The 19397-nt window shown below is 38.4% G+C and overlaps 3 protein-coding genes and 1 long non-coding RNA gene across 4 annotated transcripts; all 4 read left to right on the forward strand.

The window, feature by feature from the left end:
- The first annotated feature begins 3013 nt into the window (after positions 1–3013).
- On the forward strand, positions 3014–4378 carry LOC131234586 (UDP-glucosyltransferase 29-like). Its single transcript, XM_058231519.1, has one exon. The coding sequence runs from the start codon at positions 3014–3016 to the stop codon at positions 4376–4378; it is 1365 nt and encodes a 454-aa protein (XP_058087502.1).
- A 2597-nt stretch (positions 4379–6975) lies between these two features.
- On the forward strand, positions 6976–17651 carry LOC131234587 (UDP-glucosyltransferase 29-like). Its single transcript, XM_058231520.1, is given in 3 exon segments — positions 6976–7408; positions 7411–7538; positions 17130–17651. Coding segments are annotated over 3 exon segments (1083 nt in total).
- Positions 10109–12963, forward strand: LOC131235405 (uncharacterized). The gene is made up of 3 exons (XR_009166102.1): positions 10109–10385; positions 10874–11197; positions 12742–12963. It is a non-coding gene; the product is annotated as an uncharacterized LOC131235405 (long non-coding RNA).
- LOC131235404 (uncharacterized) lies at positions 13782–15451 on the forward strand. Its single transcript, XM_058232582.1, has 4 exons — positions 13782–13826; positions 14321–14488; positions 15017–15252; positions 15340–15451. The coding sequence occupies exons 1-3, from the start codon at positions 13797–13799 to the stop codon at positions 15239–15241; spliced, it is 423 nt and encodes a 140-aa protein (XP_058088565.1). The 5' UTR covers positions 13782–13796; the 3' UTR covers positions 15242–15252; positions 15340–15451.
- Positions 17652–19397: the final 1746 nt, after the last annotated feature.

Genomic DNA, 19397 nt, shown 5'->3' on the forward strand with positions numbered 1-19397 from the left:
GTCATGTTATATGGGTCGTGATTGTCATCGTTATAGTTGTCATGTTATATGGGTCATGGTTGTCATCGTCATAGTTATCATATTATATGGGTCGTGGTTGTCATGGGTCGTAATTGTCATGTTATATGGGTCGTGGTTGTCATGTTATATGGGTCGTGGTTGTTACATGTTCACTTCCTTTACTACTAAATGAAAGGATAGTCATTGGTACCATAGCCTAAGGCCCACAATGGGGTGATCCGTTCCATCCACCTTATTGGCCAGGTCGCCGTAGGCCCAAAAAGTCCTAACTTAGGCAGTGTCTACTTATAACAAACATCACGGTGAGCCTGAAAAGTTTCAATAGTGGGTGTCATTGTCACCATTATTTTCTATTATGTGACCCACATGAGCTCTGGATCAGTTGATATTAGGGCCTAGCCCTAAAATAACACGGCGAAAAGGATAGGCGCCATGGATTAGACACATACATCAATGTGGGCCCCACAAGTTGGGCCTTTCCTGTGCTAAAAAAGGCTTCGTCCATGTCACTTTATTAGGATTGAAATAACACGTAATTTCTTTTACACTCTAAATCGTATAACTACTGATCCAAGAATAAGGGCATTTTAGTATAAATTTTTTTCCAAAGCTTGTTGTAAGGCTTGATCCAAAACTTTCATGCCCCCGGTGAGTTTTTAACAGTGGGCATTCAGTATTTACTGTATGGTCCACTTGAGATTTTGATTTTCCTTATTTTTTGAGCTCATGCCCTAAAATGAGCCGGTGATGGATGAATGGTGCGGATAAAATACATATATCATGGTGGGCCACGGAGCTTTCTGAGGAGCACACGCAGCACTAACGTCAGTGAGGTGTGCTGATACCCTACGCAATCCAAGTCCACTCCAAAAATCAACCTGATCCAAAGTTAAGTGGGCCACACCTGCCACATGCACCGCTCGACATGGTTCCCCGCCAGTATCTAAGAACCGTCAGCTCTCGTCTTTCTCAACACTTAACATTCAATGTACGTTTTTTTGTCTTGTATGATGGTGGATGATACATCGGCCGGAAGAACCTACATCCATTCTCCACGTACATGTGGCACGGCAACGTATCAATCCGATCTGTCCATCTAGTGGGCCGTATCATGGATGGCTTACACCTTAAAAATCACACCTTTAGAGAATATAATATATCAGATTTCTCTACTTTTCCCTACAGGCCACTTATCAGATGATCAGGGTAATGCGAATTATATTTACTTGAGACGAACGGTCCCCAGGATAAGTTAGCCTACTCCGTGTGCTCCAGATCGAAGAGATGGGAAAGATGGTTCTACTTATTTTGAGAGAGGATTGGCTACTGAGTAACTCAGTATGCTAAGCGTACTGAGTAAACTCTGTGGAGTCCACATGAGTACAAAACTATTCAAAGCTCAAATGGATGATACCACAGAAACAGTGAATTGAACATCTACTGAAGTTTTCAATCAAGCTCTTATATATATATATATATATATATATATATATATATATATATATATATATATATATATATATATATATATATATATATATATATATATTGTTATCCATGTTTTTTATCTCATGAATATGTTGGATGACATATAAATATTCCTGTGGGGCCTAGCAAGGTTTCAACCGTGGAGATCATTATTCCCACTGTTTCCCGTGTTATTGTCTTGAATTCAGCTTAGGATATGCTTCAATTTTTGTATCAACCCATTAAATGATACAATGATACAGGAAAATGGATGGATGGCATGGATAAACTACATACATTCACGATTGGCCCAAACGAGTTTACTCTGCGATGAGGGTGTACTGAGTGCTCGGTAGGGAATCTGCGGCATCAGACGGAACCAAGTTACTCAGTGAGCTCTTACCGTACTGAGTAAACTTTGTTGGGCCCACCTTGAATGCATTTGATTTATCCACACCATCTATTTGTTTTTTCAAATCATTGTATAAGTTGAGCCCAAAATTGAAGCATATCCAAAGCTCAAATGGCTCATACTATTGATTTCCACTAGTGAAACCTTTCCAAGGCCTCCAATAATGTTTATTTGTCATCCAACCTTTTAGTAAGATAAAAAAGACATGGATTAATTGAAAAAACAAACATCAGCTTGATCTAAAACTTATGTGGCTCCCAAGAACTTTTCAACGGTAAACGTTAAATTCACACTGTTTCTAGTGGTGTAGTCCACTTGATTTTTTATTATGCTTTGTTTCTGGTCATACCACCTAAAATTAACAAGTAAAATGGATGGACAGAGTGGAAAAAATGCATAAATGACGGTGCCCCACAGAGTTTACTCAGTACGCCTTCCAAACGCTGCCACTCTGTCAGTGGAGCCCACCTTCGTGCATGTATTATATATCCCCACGGTCCATCCATTTTCCTGTTCATTTTAGGGCATAAGCCCAAAAAATGAAATATATCAAAATCTCGAATTGACCACACCATAGGAAACAATGGTGATTGAATGCTCACCATTAAACTTCCTAAGGCCCACTTTAATGCCCACTGTAATGTTTAGTTTCGATCCAACCTGTTAATAACGTCACATAGATGTAAATAAAGATATAAATAAATAAATAAATATAAGGCCTACAGGAAGTTTTCAATGGTGAATCAATACTGTTTCAGGTGATGTGACCACTGAGATTTGAATCTTCTTTATTTCAGGGATCATGACTTAAAATGAGCTTATAAAATGGATTGACGGCATAGATATAAAATAGATACATCAAAGTAGGCCCCATTTTAGAACAGCACCTAATCCGCTCCCCAAAGAGAATGGGTTATCCATAATTGGGCCCACATATAGCTGTTCCCATTGACATGATGACATCTAATCCTGCCACATGTTGTCTGCAGATACAGCTCTACCTTATATCGACGCCTGGACCATCTCCATGTCCTTTATAAACCCCACATCCTAGAAGGAGAGAATAACCCTAGAGAGGGAGAGCTGACATTTTGAGAGAGAGAGCTGAAAGTCATGGAGCCTAAAGGCAAGACCCTTCATGTCCTAATGCTCCCATGCCTAGCGCATGGGCACATATCACCCTTCTTAGAGCTAGCCAAACGACTCTCACGTAGAAACTTCCTCATACACCTATGTTCCACCTCTACAAACCTTTCTTCCATCAAAGAACACCTCAATGAAAAGACCGTCCCTTCCATACAACTAGTGCAACTCCATCTCCCAACCCTTCCAAACCTCCCCCCTCAATGCCACTCAACCAAATCACTCCCACCCCACCTCATGCGCACTCTCAAGATGGCCTTTGATCACTGCAAGCCATCTCTCTCTCAAATCATCTCCACCATCAATCCCGATCTGATCATTTATGATTTTATCCAACCGTGGGACCCGGAAGCCGCCTCCCACTTGAACATTCCCGTCGTCTTGTTCTTCAGTACTAGCGCTGCCGCAATTTCCTTCATCATGACACTGAACGATGACGATGAATTCCCATTCCCTGCAATCCACATGAGTGATCATGAAGAGCAAGGTATGGCCCACATGTTGAAATCTGTAGCCAACGGTGTTAGCAACAAAGAACGACTTGATTGGTGCATGGATCGATCTTCGGACTTCATTTTGATTAAGACGTTCGGAAAGATCGAATCGAAGTACATAGATTATCTCTCTCTTTTAGCACGGAAAGAGATCGTGCCTGTTGGGCCCCGTGTGCAGTGGACCCCACACCTGGCCCACCAGTGTAAATTCAAGGAATGGCTTGGAAACAAGGAGATATCCTCAATTGTATTTGTTTCCTTTGGAAGTGAGTATTTCATGTCGAAAAAGGAGAGAGATGAGGTAGCACATGGGCTGGAGCTTAGCAAAGTGAACTTCATCTGGGTGCTTAGGTTCTATGAAGGAGAGAAAATGGGTGTTGAGGAAGCATTGCCACGTGGCTTCCTAGAGAGGGTTGGATCTAGGGGAATGGTCGTAGAGAGGTGGGCCCCACAAGGGAGGATACTTGAGCATACTAGTATTGGTGGGTTTGTGACACATTGTGGGTGGAGTACTGTGATGGAGGGGATGTGGTTTGGTGTCCCACTAATAGCTATGCCATTGCACCTTGATCAACCGTTGAATGCAAGATTAGTGGTGGAGATTGGAGTTGCAGTGGAAGTTGAGAGGGGTGGGGATGGGGTGTTTGAGAGGGAGGAAGTAGCAAGGAGTATTATAGAGGTGGTTGTGGGAAAGGAAGGAGAGGGGGTTAAAAGGAATGCAAAGGAGATGGGCGAGATGATGAGGAAGAAACGAGACGATGAAGAGATTGATCTGGTGATGGAGAAGTTTATGGGCCTATGTAGGAATGATAGTAAGAGCTTAGGCAGTTTTTTGCAATAATTAATAACTATATAATTAATGTAATAAAATTGAAGGTATGTTTATATAAATGCAAAATATATATATTTTTAATATTCTAACTCATTACTCAATAGTAAATAGTAAATAGAGTACATTTAAACCCAAATATCATGGTTTCAAGTGCTAATGTAACTTCCTTTTTGTTTTTTTTTTGAACACATTACAAGGGATGATTGTACTCTATTTACCATTAAGTCATGGGTTGGAACCCATGTCACTTTGATTTCATTTGGTATAATGTTTTAGAGTTGCGTTGCATGGATATGAATTTTTTTAAGAACTACAAGTCATGATGACAGAGAATTTGCAGTGTTTGGCAGTGTCATTGCTTGCCTATGAATCCAGATCGTCTCCTTCCCCAAGCAGGGATTCTCGGTTTGTTGCAATGTGATTAGTCCATGTCATTATTGACCTTGTTAGCACTGATGTATTAGATGTTGTTGGTAATGATGTGGCCCAATCATATTCTAACAAGTAGGAAATCTCTGCTTGTGGCAAGAAGAGGATCCGACAAGGTATATAATTGTGCGTGGATAGTGTAAAGCCATTCATGGTGATTTGAACCGTCTGAATTCTCATACAACCATGAGAGAATAATAAATTTTATCAATATCGATTATTTTGTACACAAAGGAAATCCGTTTCTTAATTTGTTACGTAGAGATTTCTTAGCTCCACTCAGTTTTATTTCTAGTTGGAAGTTAAGAATCCGTTTATTGATCTGTGCTAAGATTCCACCCGGCTGTTGTATTAGGCACTGCTTGGGTGGATCCCAGACCTACTGAGGTGAGTGGATCCCTTATTGTGGGGCCCACCATGATGTATGCGTGCCTTATGTTCATGCTTCCATCCATTTGGACAGTGGACTAAACCATTGGAAACAATGGTGATCGATCATTAAAATTAAAACTTCTTGTGGGCCACAAAAGTTTTGAATCAAGTAAATATTTTGTAGTCCCCATATCCTAGTCTTTACGGCCTTACCAAAATGTCGAATGGCAAATCAACATTCCAGTGACCCCAAGAAGCTTTTAATGGTGGGTATTCAATCACCACTGTTTGTTGGGGTGTGGTCCACCTAAGATTTGGATCTACTTCATTTTTTGATCGTGCACTAAAATGAGCTGTCAACACGGATGGATGACATGGATGTAAGCACATACATTGCGATTAGAGTTGTACACGAGTTGAACCGAGTCGAGCTTAGAACAACTCAACTCGGCTCGGCCACTTACTGACCCCAGCTCGAACTTGGCTCAGCTCGGTCCTCGAGCCTGGCTGGTCAGCTTAGGTTGGTTCGGTCAGCAGCTCGGGCTAATTCGAGCCGAGTTTGAGTCAAGATCGAGCCGAGTTCGCCTGTGCGGCATTTTCACAAACACATGGTCTGCACCTTCAAAATCTCACTGTATATAAAACAACAATAATGGTTTTACAGGTATTTTATCAAACTCCTTGTAAGAAACATAAAAATCAAGAAAAAAGGGTATTTGTTTCATATACATACCTTCCTTGCCACCGGCCACACTTCATTGAGTCATTTCATCAAACATTTGGTGAGCAACAACAATATCAAAGTAACCGAGTCACTAAACTGAACCGATCTGAGTTCGATTCGAGTTGGGTTCAATCAAGCTGAGTCGAGCTCGGGTAAGCTCGAACTTGGTTCTAAATTTTTTTGAGCTCGAAAAATCAGCTCGACTTGGCTTGAACTCAATTTCGAATTGAGTCGAATCAAGCTTTTTCGAGTCGAGTCGAGCGAGCTACCGAGCTAACTCTGCTCGTGTACAATGCTAATTGTGGTGGGCCCCACAACTAGGGGTCCACATTCAAACTTTAGAATAGTCACATGAGTGTGTGCATACTTCTGATGAAGGGAGAATGATTTATGTGCATGAAATCCAACCCATCCTTCAACATGCATCATACCATATGAATGATGGAAAACAGGTAAGCTAAACTAAAGGAATTCGAGTAAAATTATTCTTAAAACTTCTAAATTAACATAGTAGGGACTATGTTCAGGGTTGTTGGATGCTTGTAAAGTTTTAAGTTATAAATACTTTACACCGTAAATGTAATGCCACGTCTCTTCGAGTGCTCTCCCAAGCGCGTATGTACGATGTCCAATGAAAGACTCATAACTTAGCCTACCTGAACCATGCATCTCCAATACTTTTCATGTCACGCCCCAAACTCGAAAACCGGGCTCACGAAATTCCCGATTGCTGAATCCAACGCGACAGCCTCCGTAATACCCCATTCTCGGCTCCCAGCGCCAATATACTAGGTTCCGATCCTGAGATCTTACAAACGACCCTTCATGTCCTAATGCTCCCATGGCTAGCCCATGGGCACATATCACTCTTCTTAGAGCTAGCCAAACGACTCTCACGTAGAAACTTCCTCATACACCTATGTTCCACCTCTACAAACCTTTCTTCCATCAAAGAACACCTCAATGAAAAGACCTTCCCTTCCATACAACTAGTGCAACTCCATCACCCAACCCTTCCAAACTCCCCCCTCAATGCCACTCGACCAAATCACTCCCACCCCACCTCATGCCCACCCTCAAGATGGCCTTTGATCTCTCCAAACCATCTCTCTCTCGAATCATCTCCACCATTAATCCCAATCTGATCATTTATGATTTTATCCAACCGTGGGACCCGGAAGCCGCCTCCCACTTGAACATCCCCGCCGTCTTGTTCTTCAGTACTAGCGCTGTCGCAATTTCGTTCATGACACTGAACGATGACGATGAATTTTCATTCCCTATAGTCCACATAAGTGATCATGAAGAGCAACGTATGGCCCACATGTTGAAATCTGTAGCCAACAGTGTTAGCAACAAAGAACGGCTTGATTGGTGCATGGATCGATCTTCGGACTTCATTTTGATTAAGACGTTCGGAAAGATCGAATCGAAATACATAGATTATCTCTCTATTTTAGCACAGAAGGAGATCGTGCTTGTTGGGCCCCTTGTGTAGTGGACCACACCTAGCCGTTTAAATTCATGGAATGGCTTGAAAACAAGGAGATATCCTCAATTGTATTTGTTTCCTTTGGAAGTGAGTATTTCATGTCGAAAAAGGAGAGAAATGATGTAGCACATGGGCTGCACTACAATAAAAATGTGTAAAATCGGCACTTTGGGTGCATCATGCACCGGCGCAATTTAAAAGCGGGCCCATGGATGTTTCTATATAAAAATAAAAACAAACCGCGATTTCCATTTCACTCGCAACTCTCACTACAAGAAGAAGGACTGCTGCTGGCGCTTTTAAGCACCGGTAAAAGCCCTAAAAGCACCGGCGTTTTCTTTTCCCGGCGCTATTCGTCGGTAAATGGGGGTGTCGGTAAAAGCTTTACCGGCGCTAGTACACTTTTTCCGACGCTTGTCTGAGCACTGGTAATTGTATACCCTTTTATTGGCGCTCATTCTGCCTTTACCGACACTTTTGGTGGGCGCTGGTATTTCTAACAGAAGCATAGGCATAAGTTTAAAAGGCGCCGCCAAAAGTCTGTCCAAGCGCCGGTAAAAACATTGTTTTTGAACACTTTTTCATAGAAAAGCGCCGATAAAAGTCTACACAAGCACTGGTAAAAGTCCTTGTATAGATTTAAAAGGCCCCAGTAGGCCAATAATTTTTTATGATTATATATAATTCAATTGAAAAACCTGCATTTTTTTAATATTTGAAACATAAAAAATGATGCAATACAATTAAAATTGAATATTAAATAAAATTTATATTACTTCATAATAAAAATATATAATATTTATTACAATAAATTAAAAATGGTCTCGAATAAAAAAATAAATAAAAACAAATCCTCTATATGGTCTACTCGTAGCACGAGTGGCATCAAAATGCTGAAGTGCTTGTAGGCTTAAATTTAGGCACAATTAATTAAAATCCTGCACAAAAAAAAAAAAAGAAAAAAAGAAAAAAAAAAAGGAGAGTTAAAAAGTAGCATTCAACAAATTGATGCATGGAAAATAATCAATCATTTGATCCTATCCTTAAAAAGTCAAAAACTATCAAGGCAACAAATGTTATAACTTGAATTCCATTACGTTTATTAGCCCTACATTGATGCATGTGTTTTATCCACGCCCGTGCATCCATATGCACCCTTCACACATGACATTCAAGTGTACATGTGACCAATATCAGTGGTGAATCTGGTTCATTAATTACAATTCTATGATATGCCAAATACCAGTTTTACTTTATTCAATATTTTTTCATAGGAAGAATATGATTTGCATAAAGATTGGATGGTCAAAATGCCATAATATTTCCAGACATGTAATTATTATGCGATAACAGTGTTAATTCCATAAAATTAAAGTTTAGCGGTTCACCCATCACAAATAGACTAATAGGAAGTATCTACATAATGATCACAATAATAGTAGAAAAGGAACATATTTAGAAAGTTGAGAATCTATTAGCATCTACAACAACTCTCAATTTAATTACACTCTAATATTAAAAAAAAAAAATCAAAGAAAACCATTCCAAAAGATTGAACCTCATATATTGTTGGGGTAAATGAAAATCCATGCCTTATTTCTCTACATAGACAAAGAAACAAGGTTCAAAAACTGAATCTCCAGACAAACCAATGAAGAAGTGAAAAATTGAATTAATATGTAAGAAAAATTACACAAGTACCATTGATTTGGGTGGCAAGTTATACTTGAATTTTGCCCTAACAATTCCCCTATTTGCATGGATTCTAACATACAAATTCTACCTATAGCTTCAACTGATTACAATAGAAAAGCGTAGTGTCCCATTCGCAGTCTGTTAAGAAGCTGGTTGAATTTCAGCTACAATGTGACTCACATTTATTATCAGTTCCCCTACATCATATGCATTGAAGAAAGAAAGAGGAAGCAGAAAAATTACAAGGGCTGCAGCTAAACCCAAAGAACTACATTAGCAAGTGCGAAAGAGAAAACACTTTTGGAGGAACCACAGAGGAAAAATGTTGTAATATCAACATCTCATATGCATATATCATGTATAATGAGAGAGGTGTAGATCTACAGTTTTGTATGAGAGAGAGAGTTGGGAGAGAGAGAGAGAGAGAGAGAGGAAGGGAGATACCTGATGTTGCAGAATGCTCCTTGATGTGCTGAACCAAAGAAAATAAGAAAATAAAAGAGGGAGAGAGAGAGAGAGAGAGAGACAGAGAGAGTGAGGGAGCGGTAGATTGAGCGGATAGGGAGAGGGGAGGGTTCGAGAGTGGAGAGGGAGAGAGAGAGAGAGAGGTAGAGGTAGATCGACCATAGAGGGAGAGGGAGAGGGAGAGGGAGAGGCGTAGAGAGAGAGAGAGAGGGAGAGGCACAGAGAGAGAAGGAGAGATGGAGGGAGAGGGAGTAGTAGATCAAGAGGAGAGAGAGAGAGAGGCATAGAGAGAGAGAGAGTCAGGGGCAGGTAGAAGGAGAGAGTCGGGGCTGGGATTGAAATGAGGGGGTGTAGGGTTTATATATATATATATATATATATATATATATATAGACAGGTTAGTCGGTGCCCTCTTTTACTTAGCACCGGTGCAAGGTCCATGCAAAGTGCCGGTTAAGCTCTAGTTTGTTGTAGTGTCTCTCTCTCTCTCTCTCTCCCGACAACTCTCTCTCTCTCTCTCTCTCTCTCTCCTAACTCTCTCTCTCTTGCGCGTGACTCTCAGCTTCTTCCTACCCCCGACTCTCTCTCTCTCGTGCGCGAGCTGCCATTAATTTTAGGGCTTAGTTGAAGATCTGAAACAGGTAAGAGTCTAGATTTCATCAATTTTAACCTTAGTGATTTCCTAATTAGGGATTTACAATGTTGAAACCCTAATTAGGTATTTACTATGTTGAAACCCTAATTAGGGATTTACTATGTTGAAACCCTAATTAGGGATTTTCTGGTTTTTGGAGTCAAGGAATGGTCAAATTAGGGTTTTGAAGAGCTACATTCTTGTGGTAAGCTTCAGATCTCCGAGGATCTCTCTCTCTCTCTCTCTCTCTCTTATTTTCAGAAGATCGTGGCAGGGTTTTCGGTTTTGTTTGCTGTCTTTCTTTCTAGTGTTTATGGTTTGATTACGGCGTTCATCACTCTCTCTCTCTTCCTTGATTCTCTGATACTGCGCTGGAGAGGTGAATTTTGGTGGTTTTTTTCTCTCTGATTAGGGGATTTTAGCGAGATCTGGTGGATCGAAATTGTTCTGAACAAAATGCCACTGAACCATCATAAGGTTAGGGTTTTTTTAAATTATATATTTTCGGTGGGATTTGTGTTTTTTTTTTTTTTTTGCTTTTTTTTTTTGTTTTTTTCTAGTTAGGGTTTTGGATCCTCTGATTTTATTCTCATGTGACGGTAAAGTGGTAAATAGTGTTGGAATGGTTTGGTGACATTTGTGCTTGTATTCAAATGGAGTTTGAGCTGCTTCTGGTGTCTGGATCTTATGCAGGGCTTGAATTCTGGGTTTTGGTGGTTTTAGGGTATTTGCTTAGCAGCTGTGGCATGGGGAAATCTCCAGGAAAATGGATCAAGACTATTCTGTTCGGGAAGAAATCTTCCAGATATGGAGCATTAAAAGGAAGAGAGGCTTTGGTGAGTTTTATCTGCCTTGGCATCACAAACGAATCTGGTTATCAATTGTCAAGCCTTATTTGTAACTGTTTGTCATTCAGATCTTTTGAGGGAGATGTTTGTGAACCAAAGGGAATGAACTTTATGCTTTGGATTTTGCCATGGAAGGTGGCAGTGATCCGGAAGGGAGTCAGTTTCTGAGGTTTCTCTTTTCTCTATTTTCATTTAGGAATGTTGAATTGTGTCAATCTCTATGGAAAGAACTACAATTTTAGATTTTGAAGTTGTCAGTTATTAGAAAGATCTTTAACCACTCAACAGGGCCAAACAAATAAACCACAACAAGGTCTTCAAATCTGAGTCGTTACATGGGCCACCCAGACTAATGCCAAGTACAAATTGAAAACTGAGCTTAGTGGGCCAACTCTCGTACTGAGCATTCTATGATATCTCTATCTTTTAATCTTCACCGTTCCTTTAGAGGCCACAAATCCATGGCTAGAACTGCATATTAAAGTTTGTTTATGTACCAAGTCATTGGTCACCACACCTGAATGTTGTCACAAACTTCTACATATAGCCAATCCTTTTCTGGAACTTACAGTCATTTTATCCTTAAAAATATCCACTACTCATGCAATGACTGTACACAAACTTCTACATATAGCCAATCCTTTTCTACCTAAGTGTCATACGTGTATAACATCTGATCTGTTCAAAAGGTTTGATGGACCATAGTGATCATCATAGATAAAAATCAGACTTATCCACTCATTGGGTGGGTCACAATAGTACACCGATGATGATCATGATATGGCCCAAACGTATGAAATGTTCAACGCATGTTATGTGAAAATTCATAAAAACTGCATATACATATGATGATAAGATATCCAAATGGGTATTTCTTCTTTGGAATAAATTGCCTGAATACAATCTGTTGTGGATTAATTTACAAGCATTTTCCTTCAAAATATATGAATTTTAATTAAAATTATAAAAGCATTAAAAAAGTACAATCCCAGGTAAAGCTGGTCATACATGATCATTCCTGTCCTTGATTAAATTTCTTAAGGTTCCGTACATTTGTATCTTGTCAAGATCATTCACTATTTTAAAACATGCATACTATTTTTGGACATGCATAGACCCATATTGGTTAATGATATTTGGCATCTGCGAAGCATTTTAATACTCTAGCAATGTGCAATGGATGATACACATGCACTTAAAAATTTAAAATATGTGTCATACAAGTAATTTAGATTAAACGGTAAATCAATACGAATTCTAATTCATTAACCATGAAGATATCGGCTGTAGATTTTGATGATCATGAATCCTTTGTGGATATTTTATTAATTCTCAGTGTTTAGTGTTATTTTGAATTTTCATTATGAGTTTGTTGAGGGGTGATTCTTCTTTGAAAATTTGAGATTGATTGCATGTTGAATGCCAATGAACATTTGTGGGGTTTTTTTCTCTTCTCTAGGAAAGTTACTTTTCCGATAATTAATGATCAGGTTTATTTCAGCCCATACCCAGCCCAAGCCATTAATATCTGGTCAAGTTCAGTTGAAATGAGCTGAGTCATGTTGGCCTCAGTCAGGCCTTTGTAATTTCTAATTCCCTAGTTAATATAGATTTTGTGCAACCACCATACCATATGTTTTCTCTGCGTAAGCTCTTATACTTATGAAGGCACTTAATTTAATGGATTTGATATTGAATTTGGTATGCTTATAGGAGTTGAGGCTAGGGGCTTTTTATTTGGCCCTCCAATTGTGTTAGTGATTGGTGCAAAGTTTGTTCCCTAAAGAAAATCAAGAAAATTGCCAGGTATTATTCATCAATCTCTTCCATAAATAATTGATCTTGCTTAATTTATATTTTTTTCACTTAATTTATATGCTTTCCTAGAGGCCCAACTTGTAACTCCTCAGAACCCGCTCTGCCATAAGATATTATGGTATATGACGGTTCCTAATAGGTTAATTGCAAGTTATTAGATAGAGTTGGTTGGATATCTTCTATTTTTGTAAATGGTGTTAATAGTTAGTTGGATAATGAATGATACTTGTGATTGTGAATGACAATAAACAACTTATTTTATATATATATATATATATATATATATATATATATATATATATATATATATATATATATATATATATATATATTATCCTTGGAGGATTTATTTTTTAAGAGGACATGATATTCTTGCAGCCTATAGTATGGTGCCCCAATATTGCTCGTATGTTATTAGTATGTAGTAGATATTAGTAGGTTAATTTATCAAAATAAAATTTATTTCTTTAGTTTAAAATTCATTTTGTTATTATTTAGCTAGATGATGAATGCCAATTGTAATTGATTATGTAATTGTTTAAGTATAGGACAATTAGTTGCCCATTTGAGAATTTTTATGTAGCCAAGCATAGATATAGTGTGCTTTTGGAGGCATAAAAATTCTCAAATTGTCCCACGTTTGGACAATTTTGTTGTTGGTTATGTTGTTGCTGCTGTGTGAAGATTATGCGTTGTCTTTCAGTTTAGTGAGCAAAAAATATTCTTGTTGTCTTCACTGTGTTAAGTGGATGATCTCTCAAGGATGTATAGGTTATTTTGTAGAATAACTAGAGGCTTAGATCCTGTTTCTCAAATATTTAAGCAGAATGATGAGATTTCTGGCACTTTTTCATTTCGATAAACACACACACACACACACACAAGAAAGATATCATATAAATACATGGTGGAATGGGCATTCTCATTCCTTTGTTAGCAAGGATACTTACATGCACTCTCATTCCTTTGGCATCCAAAAGGTGTCTGATAGCTACAGAAATTACGTTTCTTTCTTTCTTTCTTTCTTTCTTTTTTGTTTTATTTTTAATGCATTGAAGGAATTTCATTAAAAAGACAGGCTCGAATCCAAGGTTACTTTAAACATGAGGAATTTTAATTCAGAAAAATATGGTTGCTTTGTGATTTTTTGAGTTTTGAATCAAATCTTAGTACAGAACGTCTTTAATATAATGGAATATCAGAGAAAGGAAAAGATGACTGTAGAAATTGTAAACTTCTCTGTCCTTCTACATATGCCACTTTAATATAATGGAATATCAAAGAAAGATAAGTACATGTCAAAAGAAATGAAGAATCTAGAAAGAAAAATACATTCGATATGAGTTTTGCATTTTAAACTATGTTACTCAACTCCAAAGTTAATTGCTTATGCTATAATTATTTACTTCCTTTCTTTCTTTTCTTACTCAAGAATCATTAACATGTTGATTTCTTGGTGATGATGGTGTGGAAGACTTTCCTTGTCTCAAAGGATTTTGGAGTCTTTACCGCTTCGCTATTCGCTGTCCTTCATCCAAAGAGGTTGCTGGGATTCATAACATTAGGTGTGCCATTTATCCTTCCTGGTTCCAAAACCGTCAGTAAAGATCTCCTCAAAGGCTTCTACATATCGAGGTGGCAGGTAATGTAGTTTCCCTTTTATTGTGTCGTCTTGGGAGGAATTGGTGTTGAATGAAATATGCTATGCTAATTGTTGGATCTGAAATATGCTAGAGAACATTAAAGTTGCACACAACATCAGCCATACTGAAATTGAATTTGAAAAAAAAAAAAGAAAAAAAAAGTGGAAGCACTTGTGCAGATTTCACCAAACTAAGGCAAATGATGCTTGTCACCTTTAACGCATTGATTGCTTCCAACAGAAGCAAATCGGAATTTCTCTGTAATGTAGCTATTAGAAATTCCATGGGTTTCAACTTTTTACACCTTAAAATTTAGGGTTGTAATCTTTCAAAGTACCCTTTCTACAGTTAAGTAAAATGGCAACCTTTCATGAACAATTAGCAAGGATCGTAACTCTCCATGCTCCATGGGCACTTTGGTAATTCAGCTGGAGAAGGAATATGTACTATTTAAGATCTTGCTTCATTTTCAACCTTGAAAAATCCATCCACTCATTTCAATATTGCTGATCCGCTTATTTTTACAGGAGCCTGGAAGAGCTGAAGTGGATTTCAGACGGTTCGATGTCAAGACTGTAGTGCGTAACATTTACATTCTCTTCTCCAAAAGTGAAATCCCGATAGCTAGGGAAGATCAGGAGATCATGGACCTGGTTGATCCAACCACTCCTTTACCGCCTTGGTTCACGGATGATGATCTGACAGCTTATGCAACATTATATGAGAAATCAGGATTTCGTTTACCATTATGAGTGCCATATAGGTTAGTAGGACTCTCAAACTCCCTCTTTTTTTTTCCTTCAAATGGTCTGATTTTCATATGAAACTTCTCCTGGTATTGATGTGCCAGCTTGTCCCCAACTTGGGTAAAGGAGGGAGGTTGATGTTAAATAGCAGCTTATTTTTGGACTTGTGCCAAGTAATCATGAGAATTCCCATTTTGAATCTCGATTGGTGAAGCAAGATTTTGAAACACACATCTTGTATGTATTCTTGTGCCATTTTCTTCTTGTGCATTGTAGTCTCATTCATGAAAATCCTGATCTTTCTCCATATTTTTCCTCTTTTCATCTACTTTTATTAAAGAAACATATTGACATAGTTTCCTATGTTCAATACAGCTTTCCAGATAGTCTTACAGATGATCTAATCATTGAAATTCCTGATTCCAAGGGGAGTGTTATGGTCGTGTCCTTGCGCAGGTGGCTAGCCGTCATTTGGGTTCGAACATGCCTGTGCTCAGGCAAAGAGCATTTTGGCGAACTTCATATCTAGTAAGTGTAAGAGACTATAATCATTTAGAGACTCTTACAAGGATAGATTAGTCAATTGTCTTGATCAAAGAAGGTGAACTTTAAATGGGATTTTACTCTGCACTAAATTAATAAATGTGTGTTTATCTAATCTTGCTTTGCCTAATCATTTCCAGGAAATTTATAGCAATTAAGCCCATTTGTAATGAGCATGGTCACTCTTATGTTGTGCTATTTAATGGAAAACACCTGTTAGATTATACCCGATATTTTCAACATGATGGCAATATCAACATGATGGCCCTTATGTAACAATACAATGCTCATTGTTATTTAAACCTTAGTTTAAAAACCCGAAGACTAGACTCAATGCTCCTGTAGGTCAGATCCACTCGAAGACTCCACCCGACTCGACTCTGCTCAATAGTTATTAGGAATTGTAAAATAGTATGTTATTAGTATAAAACATGAAAACAAGTTGCATCACCAGTATCCAAAAAAAGAAAAGAAAAAAACATGGATATTCTTTTTCCTTCTCCAGTGTAGTTTAATATCTATTGAATGTTTATCTATAAACTAGTTGGCATGCTAGTCGTCATTGTTCAACTTAGTTACAATGGTTAGGTTACTGAGCTAAGGGTGTGTAAGATAATTGAGCCCTGGACCCCCCCCCCCCCCAATGCAATTTCTTGATTATTATATGATGAGTGTAAGATAATTGAGAGCTGGCCTGGTTGAATTCTTTTTATTTTTGTTGGAATTTACTATTTTAACATGAGTTCTTATAAGGGAATTTGCTGGGTTACTGAGCCAAGGGTATGTTTTTTTTTGACATGCAAGCCATTTAGTGACTCTCTTTTTTTTTTCCCCTTTGTGTGCAGGATTTTTAATCAATTATGCCTAAATTTAGGCCTACAAGCACTTCAGCCTTTTGACGCCACTCGTGTTAGGAGTAGACCATATAGAGGATTTATTTTTATTTATTTATTTATATTCAAGACCATTTTCAATTTATTTAATATATATATATATATATATTATGTAGTAATATAAATTTTATTTACTATTTAGATTTATTTGTAATGCATCATTTTTATGTTTCAAATATTAAAAAAATACAGGTTTCGATTGAATTATATATAATAAAAAAATTTACTGGCATACTAGGGCTCTCAAAATTCATACAAAGGATTTTCCCGACGCTTGCATAGTAATCTCACAGCGCTTTTCAGTGACTTTTGGCGGCGCTTATTGGCGATAATTGGCGGCGCTCAGATAAGCGCCGGGATGTTTCCCAGCGCCGGCATAACTTTGCCAGTATAGAATACCCTACGCTTATAGGAATTTGCGGCGCTTCTAAAAGTGTCATTTGTTGTAATGGCTGGAGCTTAGCAAAGTGAACTTCATCTGGGTGCTTAGGTTCTATGAAGGAGAGAAAATGGGTGTTGAGGAAGCATTGCCACGTGGCTTCCTAGAGAGGGTTGGATCTAGGGGAATGGTCATAGAGGGGTGGGCCCCACAAGGGAGGATACTGGAGCATACTAGTATTGGTGGGTTTGTGACACATTGTGGGTGGAGTTCTGTGATGGAGGGGATGTGGTTTGGTGTCCCACTAATAGCTATGCCATCGCACCTTGATCAGCCGTTGAATGCAAGATTAGTGGTGGAGATTGGAGTTGCAGTGGAAGTTGAGCGGGGTGGGGATGGGGTGTTTGAGAGGGAGGAAGTAGCAAGGAGTATTATAGAGGTGGTTGTGGGAAAGGAAGGAGAGGGGGTTAAAAGGAATGCAAAGGAGATGGGCGAGATGATGAGGAAGAAACGAGACAATGAAGAGATTGATCTGGTGATGGAGAAGTTAACGGGCCTATGTAAGAATTATAGTAAGAGCTTAGGCAGCTTTTTGCAATAATTAATAACTATATAATTAATGTAATAAAATTGAAGGTATGTTTATATAAATGCAAAAAATATATATTTTTAATATTCTAACTCATTACTCAATAGTAAATAGTAAATAGAGTACATTTAAACCCAAATATCATGGTTTCAAGTGCTAATGTAACTTCCTTTTTGTTTTTTTTTTACACATTACAAGGGATGATTGTACTCTATTTACCATTGAGTCATGGGTTGGAACCCATGTCACTTTGATTTCATTTGGTATAATGTTGTAGAGTTGCGTTGCATGGATATGAATTTTTTTAAGAACTACAAGTCATGATGACAGAGAATTTGCAGTGTTTGGCAGTGTCATTGCTTGCCTATGAATCCAGATCATCTCCTTCCCCAAGCAGGGATTCTCGGTTTGTTGCAATGTGATTAGTCCATGTCATTATTGACGTTGTTAGCACTGATGTATTAGATGTCATTAGTAATGATGTGGCCCAATCATATTCTAACAAGTAGGAAATCTCTGCTTGTGGCAAGAAGAGGATCCGACTAGGTATATATAATCGTGCGTTTATAGTGTAAAGCCATTCATGGTGATTGGAACCATCTGAATTCTCATACAACCATGAGAGAATAATAAATTTTATCAATATCAATTATTTTGTACACAAAGGAAATCCGTTTCTTAATTTGTTATGTAGAGATGTCATAACTCCACTCAGTTTTATTTCTAGTTGAAAGTTAAGAATCCATTTCTTGATCTGTGCTAAGATTCGACCCGGCTGTTGTATTCCTTGTCAAACTGGGGCACTGCTTGGATGGATCCCGGACCTACTGAGGTGAGTGGATCCCTTATTGTGGGGCCCACCATGATGCATACGCGCCTTATGTTCGTGCTTCCATCCATTTGGACAGTGGACTACACCATTGGAAACAATGGTGATCGATCATTAAAATTAAAACTTCTTGTGGGCCACAAAAGTTTTGAATCAAGTAAATATTTTGTAGTCCCCATATCCTGGTCTTTACAACCTTACCAAATTGTCGGATGGCAAATCAACATTCCAGTGATCCCAAGAAGCTTTTAATGGTGGGCATTTAATCACCACTGTTTGTTGTGGTGTGGTCCACCTAAGATTTGGATCTACTTCATTTTTTGATCGTGCCCTAAAATGAGTTGTCAACACGGATGGATGACATGGATGTAAGCACATAGATTGAGGTTAGAGTTGTACATGAGTTGAACCGAGTCGAGCTTAGAACAACTTGACTTGGCCACTTATTGACCCTAGCTCGAACTCGGCTCAGCTCGGTCCTTGAGCCTGACTAGTCAGCTTAGCTCGGTTTGGTCAGCAGCTCAGGCCAATTCGAGCCGAGTTTGAGTCAAGATCGAGCCGAGTTCGCCGGTGCGGCATTTTCACAAACACATGGTCTACACCTTCAAAATCTTACTATATATAAAATAACAACAATGGTTTTACATGTATTTTATCAAACACCTTGTAAGCAACATAAAAATCAAGAATATACGCACCTTCCTTGCCACCAACCACACTTCATTGAGTCATTTCATCAAACATTTGGTGAGCAACGGCAATATTAAAGTAACTGAGTCACTAAACTGAACCGATCTGAGTTCAATTCGAGTTTGGTTCAATCGAGCTGAGTCGAGCTTGGGCAAGCTCGAACTTGGTTCTAAATTTTTTCAAGCTCGAAAAATCAGCTCGACTCGGCTTGAACTCAATTTTAAACTGAGTTGAATCAA

Source organism: Magnolia sinica, chromosome 19, assembly GCF_029962835.1.
Source record: "Magnolia sinica isolate HGM2019 chromosome 19, MsV1, whole genome shotgun sequence".
NCBI lineage: Eukaryota > Viridiplantae > Streptophyta > Magnoliopsida > Magnoliales > Magnoliaceae > Magnolia > Magnolia sinica.